At 41.5% G+C, this 14,258-nt stretch overlaps 1 protein-coding gene across 6 annotated transcripts in view; it reads left to right on the plus strand.

Annotated features, from left to right (window-relative positions):
- Ptpn13 (protein tyrosine phosphatase non-receptor type 13) overlaps positions 1–14,258 on the plus strand; it is a 187,684-nt gene that overhangs the window by 52,722 nt on the left and 120,704 nt on the right. For all 6 annotated transcript variants that reach the window (XM_052735547.1, XM_052735548.1, XM_052735549.1 and 3 more), the window contains exons 3-5: positions 1,533–1,711; positions 11,492–11,557; positions 13,823–14,008. In XM_052735547.1, the coding sequence (XP_052591507.1) occupies positions 1,533–1,711; positions 11,492–11,557; positions 13,823–14,008 (431 nt within the window). The remainder of the gene's footprint in view (positions 1–1,532; positions 1,712–11,491; positions 11,558–13,822; positions 14,009–14,258) is intronic.

Consider the following 14,258-nt stretch of genomic DNA (forward strand, 5'->3'; position numbering starts at 1 on the left):
CCCAAAAACGTATATCCAGCCCTGATTTTACCTCATACTCCAAATCCAACTGCCTACTTGAAATCTTCATTTTAATATATTTGAAGGTCTTTAATAAGTCCCAAAGAAGAGTTCTCAACTCCGCCTCTGCCTTCCAGCTCCCACCTCCGGCCTCTTATCTGTAGTTTCCTCTGTGAAGGTTGATGTGACACCATTTTTCAGTCGCTCCAATCCAGACTTTGGCACCATCGAGTTCTGCCCCTCCTCTCACTGGGTCCGACCTTCCAGGACGTTCTGTTATCACTCCCTCTGGGATACATTCAGTGCAGCAGCTCTTACAGCCTGCTGCTGCAGCCTGGCTGCACGGCTCCATCTCCTCACACAGATACGAATGCATTGAATTCAGTTACCTGATGTTTGTTCCCTGACTAGATAACCTGAAAAGAATTAATTTTAGACTGTTTGATTGTGTCTCCGACATCTCAAGATTCTGAGTAATACATCTGCCTTGCTTGAATTATTTTCTAGCTGAGTTGTGTATGGACTGTTCACACCAAAATAAAGTGCCTGGAATTTATTTTTATTTTTAAATTATATCTTTCTTATTTGTGTGTTTATGTGTATATGCAGGGCTTGCATGTGCCACAGCCCATGTGTGGAGGTCAGAGGACAATCGCAGTAATTGGTTCTCCCTAGAACCCAGGGATTGACCTCAGTTTGTCAGGCTTGGCAGAGAGTGCCTTTACTCACTTAGCCAACTAATGGGCCTAAGTTTTATTTATTTATGTAAATATTTGTGAAAGATATCAGCATATGCAGAATTTCCCTGTTGTTAATGGTCCTTTGAAACACGGAAGCATGAGAACCTGCGTTTGGATTCAAGTATAGCAGCATGTGCCTGTCACCCCAGCACTGGGTAGGCAGAGGTAGGGAACCCTGAGGGTACTAGCCAGTCATTATAGCCAATCCATGAGGCCGAAGTTCAGTGAGAGGCACTGTTCAAAAAATAGAGTGGAGAGAGCCGTAGGGGAAGATACTCAGTGTCAACTTCTGCCCCCTTCCCCCACACCCTAAACACTGTGTAAACTGAGTGTTCTTAATCTTCCAATGTCATCTGAAAATAAGCCATGGGAAGGCCAGCAAACTCTAGAACTTATACACAAAGTTTTATGTTTATAGACAGTGTCCTGAAATTACAGTTTTCTCTGAGTACTCAAAAGAGTCCTAATCAAAAATGGAGAAGTACTGACCTTTTTCCATTTCTATGTATCAGTATAAAACGGTTGAATCAGGTTTAACTTTTATAACCAGTTTCTAAGATCTGCCTTCCAGATGTTAAGTGATGAAGCCAAATAAAGGCATTATTGTGAACAGTGATAGTAGCTATGCTTGGGTGACACCTGCTCTCATACCCTATTAATTTTGTGATGAAACTGCATATCAATGTCTGTGCAGTTAAAGTGGGATGTTTATTGAGGTGGCTGTAGAGCCTTCCAATCTAATTTTAAATGATTATCATTTCTTCTCTTTTTATTTGGTGCTTTCCAAACCAGTGAGCATTGCTGACCCTGCTGCCCTGGGCTTCATCATCTCTCCATGGTCGCTGCTCCTGATGCCGTCTGGCAGTGTGTCCTTCACAGATGAAAACATCTCCAACCAGGACCTCCGCGCGTTCACTGCACCAGAAGTGCTTCAGAACCATTCACTAACTTCTCTCTCAGATGTTGAAAAGGTGAATATTAAGTCTTCATTTTTTGTTGTTGTTTATTATTTTGATAGAAGTAGGGCAGGTCCAAACAATGGGCTACCCTATTCAATCCATGGGAAAATCCTTTCAATTTAAAATAATCATATGCTTTAAGATATATATATATATATATATATATAATTCAGGAAAACGTACTGACCTGGGAAAAATATTTCAAAAGGTGAATTATTAATTCTTACTTACAAGTAGTTTTTAATGTCTGCTATCTATAAAACAGTGCTTGGAGGAAAGATACATAATAACTACAAAGTGGACCCAGAGTAATACGCATATTAGATGGCAGGATGAAACAGATACTGTGTGGGGAGGAGTGTGTTTGTGCGTCTATAATAGACGCAGTTAATTTTTATTCTCAAAGACTGTAGCCTTTGCTATGAAGAAGAAACCTAGTTTATATAAATGAAAATGGATTAAAAGGGTCTGTCATCCAAGGTTATGGGAATGGTTGATGACAAGAGAAAAGAGTTGTCATTGTAGTTAGAAATGGCAAATCAGCCGGGCGGTGGTGGCGTACGCCTTTAATCCCAGCACTCGGGAGGTAGAGCCAGGCGGATCTCTGTGAGTTCGAGGCCAGCCTGGTCTACAAAGTGAGTTCCAGGAAAGGCGCAAAACTACAGAGAAACCCTGTCTCGAAAAACCAAAAAAAAAAAAAAAAAAAAAAAAAAAAGAAATGGCAAATCAGAACACGGAGGCTGGAGCTTTTGTATCTGAGAGCCCATAGGTCAGCATGAGTACACTCTTCCCCCAGATGAGGAATTAGTCTATGGTAGTGGGAGTCTATGGTGTCTATAGGCTTGTGAAACAATGGGATTTTTAATCTTATAGGATAAACTTGAGAGGCGTTGATAATTTTGAGAACTACAGCATTCTATGAGAATCTATCAGAGAAGTTCATCATCTGGAGAAAAAAGAGCTAAAAGAAGCATAATGCATTGGCCTTATAAAGAAGTGGATGAGGGGGCACAGTGCAGGCAGAGCTCACAGATTCATGAAAGCAGAGTTTCTGATGGAAACATATGGTGATGTCATTGACCAGATCAAATCTAATTTCACTGATAAACTCTGAAAAAATGGAGAGGGGAATACATTGTTTCATATAGCAGACTCAATAATTCAGATCTGAGATGCTGGAGATTCTAAATTGGCTTTGAGCATCCTTTCTTATACATCATTTCCCTACAAGTGTAAAAATAACCTAATAATTTTCTGATGATAAAACTTTAAAAATATGCAATTGCTGTGGGATGGTCTGTATGTCAAATGCTCTGATTGCTCAATAAATAAAACACTGATTGGTCAGTGGCCAGGCAGGAAGTATAGGCGGGACTAACAGAGAGGAGAATTGAGAGAACAGGAGGGTGGGAGGAGTCAATGCCAGCCACAACCATAACAAGCAGCATGTGAAGATGCCGGTAAGCCACAAGCCACGTGGCAAGGTATAGATTTATGGAAATGGATTAATTTAAGCTATAAGAACAGATAGCAAGAAGCCTGCCACGGCCATACAGTTTGTAAACAATATAAGTCTCTGTGTTTACTTGGTTGGGTCTGAGCGGCTGTGGGACTGGCGGGTGAGAGAGATTTGTCCTGACTGTGGGCCAGGCAGGAAAACTCTAGCTACATGCAGTTTTGATATACATTAGTGATGGAACAGAATTATGCACTAACCTTCCTACTGATCCTTGAAAAATGGGGAAGGGGGCATTTTCAGTAGGAGAATCAAGAATGGAGGCTTTTTTTTACCCTCTTGAGTCCACATTTCTCTGTGTAGCCCAGGAACTCACTCTGTTTGAGGCTGGCCTCAAACTCACAAAGATCCTCCTGACTCTGCCTCCCAAGTACTGGGATGAAAGGTGTGTGCTACCACCACCTGGCTGGCTCATCAATTCTTTTTCTGAAGAAAATAAGAAAGATTGAAACTTGTTAGGGATTTCAAGCTGAAGTTGGTCTTTTGTGCCCCAGGAATTATTTAAGAAGTCTGTGAAAGTCACACGTCCAGACAAGAGGCAGCAGCTCTGAAGTAGAAGCGACACTTGAGCTGTAGCTCTTAAGAAGCTGTGTTACGTGAGAACAGGCTTTTAAGACCTTCTCTTCCCTTACATGCTTCCTACAAATGAGTAGACCACTTCTTCAATTTACAAGAAAAAGGAAAAGTGTTTTCGTTGGAAAATTTTCATTCGCCTCAGGCTTTTTCAGAATCCTGTGTGTAATTTAATGTTTGTGTCTGTCTATACTGTTGGTTTTCACAATGTCTGGTTCAGTTCAGTGATCACACTTTAATGTCCCCCGTCTTCAGCCTTGTTCCTGGCCAGTGTATCCCTTTAACCTCGAATCAGCAAAGTTTTGAAAACATGTACGATCTTGTCCCTTCCCTGCTTAAGTCTATTAGCTTCTCCATTTTTCCTTGTATGAATTGCAGACTGTCATCTGACCTTTGGGGGTTTACTGCATCCACCTTGTCTCTGGGCAGTCTGTCTCAGAGTGGACACTTCAGCCATCAGATTATTTCATACCTTGGTCCACCTTTGTTTGTTGTCTTCATCCAGAGTAACGTCTTCCCACTCGCAGGCTGCCTCTACTCCCAGTTCAACCCTCATACCCAGTTGACTTTAAAGTGGACCCGAAGCCGCTCCTTACACTGCATCCTCTTTGTGTCCTCATACGCTTAGTTTTTCGGCCTTGTTTTCTTAGTGAAGATTTGTTATAAAGAGAGTCCTGTTTGTCCAATTGGATACTGTGTCCCCTGTGTTCTGTACGAATGATTCCTCACCTGTGACACACACATCACTAGCAACATCACCATCACCTGGGAATTTGCTACTAGAGAAAATTGTCACCTGTAGTCCTAGCCTTCAGGAGACTGAGGCAGGAGAATTGTTCTAAGTTTGAGGCCAACTTAGGCTACCTGGTGAGTTTCAAGCCAGCCTGAACGTTTTTCTTTTACTCAGAGACTTTTTTTTTTTTTTTTTTTGGTTTTTTTCGAGACAGGGTTTCTCTGTGTAGCTTTGCGCCTTTCCTGGAACTCGCTTTGGAGACCAGGCTGGCCTCGAACTCACAGAGATCCGCCTGGCTTTGCCTCCCGAGTGCTGGGATTAAAGGCGTGCGCCACCACCGCCCGGCTCAGACAGAGACTTTTTAACTCAAGGGAGTAAGTAATTTTTTCTTACTGAGGCTTTCAGCTGGCTGGAAGAGGCCCACTCACATCATGGAGAGCAGTCTGCTACATTCTATCTGTTTACTGAGATACTAGGCTCATCTAACACAACTTCACAGAAACACCAACAGTACTTGATGAAATATCTGGACACTATTGCCCAGGCAAGTTTGCGTGTGCAGTTAAATGTTACACTGCACATGTGTGGTCAGCGTACAGACTTATAACCTAGCTTTAAGAATTATGCAGTAATGGACACATCTGTAAACATTGCTGCACCATGGCTCTGGGAACACTGTTGAAGAAGGACAGAGAGACCATAAGAGCCACAGGATCAGGGAGTTTGCTGTAAAACCCTGTCTCCTAGTCATGTCAGAAGCTACACCCATAAAATCTCACCAACATCACTGCCTAAACATGAGCTGAACAAGGACGGTACCAGTGGACATCCAGAGTGGGTTGAGTAGGCCTCAACTGTACACAAAGAACTGCGGAAAGCTGGAAGCAGGAGAGAGGTGTCCTTCCCCAGGGAAGAGCACATTAGTAAACTGTCCAGTGCCAACTGGTCAGCCCTGAAAACATACATACAAGTAACATTATACAGACTGAGCAGGTTGTATTTAGGAATATATATGTAATAATAATTTGTGCAAAAGAGGCTATGAATTTGAAGGAAATCAGGGAGGAGCATATGAGAGACTTCGGAGGGAAAAAAGGGAAGGAAAAAGGGTTGGAAATATATTAAAACCTCAAAAATTTCAAAAAGTTAAAAATTATGAAAAGGAAGACAAGTCATTTGACACATTAAAAAGTATAGGTGAGGCAGTGGTGGCACATGCCTTTAATTAACCCCAGCATTGGGAGGCAGAGGCAGGCGGATCTCTGTGAGTTCAAGGCCAGCCCTAGTATAGACTGAGTTCCAGGATAGCCAGGGCTACCCAGAGAAACCCTGTCTCGACACACACACACACACAAAAGTGACTATAGTAATCTTAAAGCACTAGCACATCTAAAAGAATCACAAATCAAAACAGTGAGTTTACAATTAACCTTTTATACCAAATCTATGAAAAATATTTTATGTTTTGTGTGAAGCCTTTGCAAAGATCCTTGTGCACAGCTTCTTAAAATGAGGTTTAAGAGATGTGATAGACTGCATGCTGTTGTCTTGAATCTCATCCTCATTACATTGAACTCAGTAGACAATAAATACTTTCTGCTAGTTGCTGAGACGTGTAAGACAAGCTTTCAATGGCATAAGGAAGTACTAACTGCTTCACTTGAGATACAGATGAAATTACCTGTGTCATCCAAGAGAGAATATGTCTTTCTGTGTAAAAGAATTTACATGTAAAAAAATCATTTCTGGCTTATCACTAGTGGTCATTTTTATTGACAAAGATAAAACATTCTTGATAAAATGAATAGTGCTTAAGAAAAGCTTGGTCTCTCTCTCTCTCTCTCTCTCTCTCTCTCTCTCTCTCACACACACACACACACACACACACACACACACACACACACGAATGGGAAAGAGAACAAAAAGAAAAGGCAGGGCCAGGTGCTGAAATATTAGTTCCAGTGGACATGGTCCAGCAGAAAGGAAACCTAGAAATCTGACTGTAGAACTGAGGTGGAGGTATGTCAGTGCAAATGTAAAAGTCAGTAGGAAGAATTTGGAAAAAAAAATATTTCAAAATGGAACAGTTTTTCTAATCTATAAACTAGGAACAAATTTAGGTGGCAATATAAGAAATGGATTAAAGTGCTGTGACATTTTAAGAATAGTGTCAACATTTTAATTGTACATAGATTTTTTTCCCACCATTTTTTAAAAAGAGAACTGGAGACCGCTTACATGATTTAAAAACCAAGTTTAGAAAACAGGAACCAACTAAAATACAGGCAATAAAATAAGAAAAATCTGAAGTAAGGCCCCCCAGGCCCCACCCTCCAAAAATCTAGATACTAAAACACCCACATGATGTTAGGCAGGACTCTCTGGAGAACAGAACCTATAGGATGTGTATTTATCAGAAAAGGGGACTTGCTTATTAGATTGGTCTACACACAGTAGAGGCTGGAAATCCAGCAAGGGGTATCTGCACACTAGAGATGCAAAGAACCTCAGCAACCTCAGTCTGGGGTTAAAGCCTAGAAATTTCTCAGACGGTCAATGGTATATAGTGTATGTTGGGAGGCTAGAGCAGTGGTTCTCAACCTGTGGGTCTTGACCCCTTTAGGGGTCTCATCAGATCTTTTGCGTGTCAGATACTTACATGATGATTCATAACAGTTGTAAAATTACATTTATGAAGTAGCAAAAATATTCTGGTTGGGAGCCACCACATGTGTTAAAGGGTCACAGCATTAGGAAGGTTGAGAAACATTGCCATAGAGTCTGGTGACAGCAAGAGCAGCAGCATCAGAATGTGCAGGCATGCTTTTCTTAAGATCCCTTACTAGTACATACATGTTGAGGGTTGTATTCAGGTATAGCTTTCAAATAATTTCAGAATCAATTCAAGAGAAACATCTGCATTTAAAATAATGATTCCTGAAACAGGTAGCATAAAGTTTGGAAAAACTTTAGTAAATAGTACTGCAATAGACAGTAAAACTCTGTGTAGCAGTGAAAAGGGGTGTGAGAACCTGCTCTCACCTTTTGAAGGGTTCTTAGGTGGAGGAGAAAAGAATTAAGAAATGATAGAAAAAGAGACCTAGACAGCGAAAAGAAAGACAGAAACACAGGATAGCTTCCAGAGGGCCTGGATCAATACCCACCAGCCTCTTAATAATTTAAATCTCAAATGAGGGTACAGAGCTTAACTCCATGCAGCTCTGAATCACCTTTCCACTCAGAGCTTGCAAGTAGCTGGGATTACCACAGCAGTACTCCTGTTCCCTTTGGCTTCCATACCTCCCAGTAAAGGAGTAGAGGATAACCAAGATAGATGGCCTTTTTGAATTGGTCTAAGATGTCTATAGCAGTTTCAGCTACACCAAGCCCTGTTTTAAAATCAATAAACTTCTGATATAACTGCTGTGGGATGGTCTGTATGTCAAATGTGTTGCTGATTGGTCAATAAATAAATCACTGATTGGCCCGTGGCCAGGCAGGAAGTGTAGGCGGGACAAGGAGGAGAATAGAGCTGGGAAGTGGAAGGCTGAGGCAGAGAGACACTGCCAGCCACCATCAGGATAAGGAAGATGTAAAGTACCGGTAAGCCACAAGCCACGTGGCAAGGTATAGATTAATAGAAATGGATTAATTTAAGCTGTAAGAACAGTTAGCAAGAAGCCTGCCACGGCCATACAGTTTGTAACCAATATAAGTCTCTGTGTTTACTTGATCAGGCTTGAGCGGCTTGGGACTGGCGGGTGAGAGAGATTTGTCCTGACTGTGGGCCAGGCAGGAAAACTCTAGCAACATATAACTGCATCAAATAAATCAGTAAACTCCTGATGCAACCGCATCAAACCTAAAAACTCCTTAGGATCACCATTAACATGAACAATTACAGTTCTTACAAACTTACATCCAAAAGCAAACTCTCAATAGAACTATTTATAATTTACAAACTTTAGCAAACATCCAAAAGCAATCTCTTAATAAAACTCCTATACTTTAAAGCCATCTCTTAATAGAACTATTTGCATTTCTTGCTAACAAAACATAAGGTACATTAACACAAGTTAACATTAATGTACTCAAAGGACAAGAAAATATTTTTTTTTTCAAAATTAAAGAGACAGGAATATTAAATCACCCTTTTCTTTGTAATTTTTTAAGTTTCATCTTGAGCCTGAGTAGAAAAAAAACCAAACTTCTCCATTTCTACACAAAACAGTTCATAAGTCACCACAGTTAATAAAGCATATATGCATAAACAAAATAATTCATAGGTCATTGCAGTTAATAGAATCTATATGCATAAGTGAATTCAAAACTGTCCCATTGCAGTTGAACCATTCCTGTCCATCTTAAGTCTGAAAAGTTCAAAAAGACAGTTCTGGTACGAGTCTAAAAGTCCCTTTTAGTGCATAAAATCAGTGCCTGGCTCGTCAGCTGCCCTGAAGTCCCTGTATAGCAGTCCAAGTTGTAATGACTCTGAAGCAAACAGCTCCAAATATGACGAGGCCCATAACCAAAACTTTTTGCAGTTCCCCTTGCTTGTAACAGTTCAGTTCAAACCAGCTTCTCTGAAACGTTTCCTGTCAGCTACAGCTGCGCTTCGCAGCAGTCTGCTCTAGGGTGAAAACTGTTAGCTGGCTGGTGCAGAGTCCTCTCAAAAGAAACCTTACAGCCAGCAAACAGAAACTGTACTTTTGGCTGCTGGCTCCTTCCAGCTGTTTTCAATCCCAGTCCTGAGGCCTGTGGCTCTCAAGGACCTCATACCACAGGAGCTCCAGGTGCCTTCCAGTGCCTCCCACCTGCAGCTGTGGCTTCCAAGGGTCCCATTACCTGCTCTGCAAGTGGTCCTGCACTCAGCACCCTGGGTCCTGGAGGCCTCCATGGGCTTCCCTGCTTGCAAGGTTGGAGCACCAACCTCAGGGCAGCCACACAGCTCCACCTCACTGCTGCTGGGAGCTCCAGCTGTTCAGCCTGGAGTGCAGCTTTGCCTCACTCAGCAATTTCTGCTCCTGCTCTGCAGCCACTGCAGGGGACTCAGACCCTGTGCTTGCCATTACAGGGAGGATTTCAAGACTTCTGGTGCACTCTCCACTCCTAGGCACATCACACCCAGGCATTCTGTCAGCTAGCTGTCTCCCCTGGATCTGCAGCACTACCTCCACCATGGTCTCACCCTCAGGGGAATGCTACTCTGCAGGGACCCCTGCTCACCACTGCTCAAAGTAGTCGGACCTATTTCGGTATTCCCAGATCACACACACACACTCAGAGTCTCCTGCTCTCTGGCCCTCCTGGTGTGCTCCCTGGTGTGCTCTCTCTGGAGGCTTTGTGTCTTGTGCAGCTGCCATGGTGCCCTATGTGCTAGCCCTCCAGCTGCCCACTCAGCTCTCTGTCTGTGCTCTCCCAGGCATCCCTCACTGGGCTCCAATTTGGCTCCTGGTGACAGACCTGCTCTGGTTGCTGGGGTCTGAAGTCTCTGCTGTGCACTCGCCACCATGCTCCTCACCTCGGCTTTTTCACTGCAGAAATTAGCAGACCTTCACTGCTAGCACTGCCTCTCTCTCCCGCAGGTCTCATCTGCTGATGCTTGGTCAGCCACTGCTCCCACTGCTGCTTGTGCTTGTGGTGGGGGACTTCTGAAGCCATTCTCTCAGACCACCACGTCCACAGTGGCTTCTCAGTCCTGGATGCTGCTTTGTGCATCCCAGGTCCCACTTAGGGAAACCTACTCTACTCTAAGTTACTATTATACCTAGGACTTCACAATATCCCTATACCTAAAGCCTATTCCACCCTAATATACCTAAGCCTACATTTCTCAAACTAAACTTCAGAGTACTTTTATGACTTACTTTGACTTAGTTTAGGGGAGAGAGAGAGAGAGAGAGAGAGAGAGAGAGAGAGAGAGAGAGAGAGAGAGAGAGATACTTGCTCCAGCCTAACTTTACTCTGTGTTTACAATTTTACTCCTGAAGAATAGAATATCACTGCCTCCTTTAATTCATTACCCAGCATGTCCCCTTCTCCATGCTGTTCCTTCCCTTTATCCTCCGTACCTATGTCCCACATTCAGGATGCCATCTGTGGGAGTCTGGCTCCCACCTTTTGAAGGGTTCTTAGGTGGAAGAGAAAAGAATTAAATGATAGAAAGAGAGACCTAGACAATTAGAAAAAAGATAGAAACACAGGATCGCTTTGGGAGGGCCTGAGTCAGTACCTACCAGTCTCGTCCTTTATTGAAAAGGGCTTTTTATAATATGCCATGGGGAGAGGCAAAAGACCTCCCCCTTGCAATATCAAAGCACACCATACAGCCAAGTGTAGACCCTTTCAGACACCTGGTAACCACACCTGTGACCAAATCATCTCCTTGTGCAGCCCTGCTGGATAAAGCAAGCTCAGATTCTCTAAGTCTGAGTATGTTCTCACTAGGAAGCCTCTGTGGGCTCCCACAAAAGGGATAAGCTCTCCAACAGTTAACACAGACACATCTCTGTTGGTAAATTTATTAAAAGTACAAGGTTGCTGGGCAAGGTGGTGCACACCTTTAATCCCAGCACTAGGGAGACAAAGGCAAGCACATCTCTGAATTCGAGGCCAGACTGGTCTACAGATTAAGTTGCAGGACAACCAGGACTGTTACACAGAGAAACCCTGTCTCAGGTGGGGGTAGGGTGGGGGAGAGGAGCAAGGCATCAAGTACATTTTAAATGTTAAGTAAAAGGATTAAGAATATATATTCACATTGCCTTAAGTTTGCATGAAAAAACTAAGTAAAAGCTAACACAATGATTATTCTTTGAAAGTTGACTGAGTTGGTAGTAGGGATTGTGTCTATTCTAATCAGCAACACTCTAGTTTTTTTTATTTTATACTCTCCTGTGCTTTTAGTTTCACTTGTTAAATTTTTATTTTATCATAAGGTGATTTTTTATAAAAAAAATTCTTTTCCTAGATCCATATTTATTCTCTTGGAATGACGTTGTACTGGGGGGCCGATCACGAAGTACCTCAAAGCCAGGTAAGTGAAGCTTCACATTTGTGATATTTTCATATTGACACCTATTTACACTTTTTACAGAGCCCTTTGGTGTGATTATGTGTGTTCTATAGCATGCTGCCAGGCACACTGGCATATCTTACACTGTGTGTTGTTCACAGGTTGGTCACATGTGTACAGTCAGAGTGAGACTGAACAGCCTGTGAACAACACTGTGAACCCCACTTCACAGCTCCTGCAGTAGCAGAAACACACCTGAGGTTAACTCTCAGATCTTGGATTCAGATCATTGGTCCAGTTTTAGTATTTCTGTCTTAAAATAGTTCTTATTCTTGAAATCTCTTTTCATCAAAGCTAAGTTGTTACATTTAGTGTTTCATTTAGGGCTGGGAGAAGGCTCAGACAGTAAATTGTCACAAGCAGGGCATGATCAAGCGTGTTTGTAACACTAGTGCCTGGGGGATGGGGATAGACAGGTTCCCAGCGCTCCCCGGTCAGCCATGTGACTAATGGGTGGCTCCAGTTTTAGTGAGAGAAGCTGCCTCAAACGACAGTGTGGAAATGGATAGTGGAGGACACCCAATGTAGACATGCACACATGTGTATATATCTACATACATACCTATCAGAGCATTCACACATAGCACAAACACCACACACACACACACACACACACACACACACACACACACACACACACACAGTAAAAGGAAGAAGAGGAGGACAAAGAGGAGAAAAAAAAATGAGTTTATTTTAGTCATTTAGAAATACAAAAGCAGATTTTTTTATTGAATATCAGAAGAATTAAACACCTCAAGCTTTTAGTCCAAAATTCATACATCTTAAAATTCATGAGATGAATGATATTATTCAACTAACTCAATCTAATTTACCTCTTGGAAAGTTTTGTATATTTTCTTTCTCTCCTTAGTTTCAATTCTGTGAATATATATGAGGAAGTCAGTTGTTATGGAGGTATTGATGTTATTTTTCATGCAACATAACTGTCATATAAAATGTAGCAGTCTACTATTACTGTTTTGCATTCTTTTCTGATAACTATATCAATGATACAAAATAATGTAAAGTCATACTTTATGATCATAAATCATTACCATTTTAGAAATGGTTAGTATTAATTTAAAAATATTTAATGTCTATTTTGTATCAGACGAAACACTAGATTTTAGGCTTGCTGTTGGCCATACCTGTAGAATGTACTAGAAGATACAGACAGCTAAATAGATAAATACAACATTGTGTATTGAAGGCCCTATTAGTGGAAACAGAAGAACAAAGCTGAATGTTCCTATTAGATCCCAGGGTTAGAATAGGTTTTTAAAGGAGATTACATTGACGCTTGTGACATAAAGTAATGCATCAGTGGAGGAGATGTCAGTGTTACCTTTGTTAGAGCTTAGACAGGGACAGCAGTGTCTGTATATGGCCAGGATGTACTATTATTAGACTTTGAGTTTGTTAAATATATTTTTGGGGGGTACTGGAGATTGAACCTAGGACCTCACACATGCCAGGTAGGTATTTTATGGTGAGCTGCACATAGCCCAGCAATGCTTTCTTGTATTTTTTTTGTATTTCTTGATGAATAATGATGTTAATCATCTTTTTATATGCTTATTGGCCATTTGGATGTAATAACTTAAAAATTAATTTTAACTAACAAAAAGAATTTTACATTCTGATTTCTGTTTCATCAGATTAATAGGGATCCCATTTCGTTTAGCTGATCTTGAATTATTTCAGTATCTGGAATCTTCCACCTTATCATACAAATATCAGATTATATAGAGAATCTATATCTTATTGGATGCTGAATATTGAACTACTGTCCCTATTTCTCAAATTGTTTAAGTAGTCAAAGAATTCCAATTCCGCCAGACACGATGGCACAGACCTTTAAGCCCAGCACATGGGAGGTGAGGCAGGAGTCTCTGTGAATTCAAGACCAGCCTGGTCTATAGAGAGAGTTCCAGGTCAGTCAGGGCTGGGCAGTAAGACCCTGCCCAAAAAACAAAACCAAAACCAAAAACAACCACTTTTTTATTACAAAATCAACAGCTTTTTAAAAAAATCACATTTTATCTAGGAAAACCTGTTAACTTCTTTCTATTAAGAAGGTTTCAAGTCAAATAGGTGAGTGAGACATAATTGCCAATAGAAAGAATTCATTTCCTCCAGACGTTGGCTGTGGTTCCTGAGGCTCCTAGAAAGGCTTTTCTTGTGGTAGATTTACCTACACTTACGTGGCTTTTCCTTTAATTTTAGCCCATCAAGCTGGGAGACCATCTCAACAGCATTCTGCTAGGCATGTGTGAGGATGTGATCTATGCTCGGGTGTCGGTGCGGACTGTCCTGGATGCCTGCAGTGCCCACGTTAGGAATAGCAACTGTGCACCTTCGTTTTCCTATGTGAAGCAGTTGGTGAAGCTGGTTCTGGGAAATATTTCTGGGGTAAGCTACAGTTCTAACTTGAAAACAGTTACATTTTGAAATTCAGTAATGTCACAAGTTTTCTTTAAATGTACAATAGCAGTTTTTCAAAATTAAGGTGAAAAGTGGAGTTTATTGTTTCAATGTTCATTGTTTACTCCAAACAGTACTTTAAAATTTAGACTTCTGTTGCAGTTTCTCACATTTTATAAAAGCCATCCATGTTTTAGAAGAACTTGGCTCTCCCGCTGGGAGTCGTCTGTCCTTCCAT

This window comes from Peromyscus californicus, unplaced genomic scaffold (assembly GCF_007827085.1).
Source record: "Peromyscus californicus insignis strain IS unplaced genomic scaffold, ASM782708v3 Scaffold_13__1_contigs__length_99412109, whole genome shotgun sequence".
Classification (NCBI taxonomy): domain Eukaryota; kingdom Metazoa; phylum Chordata; class Mammalia; order Rodentia; family Cricetidae; genus Peromyscus; species Peromyscus californicus.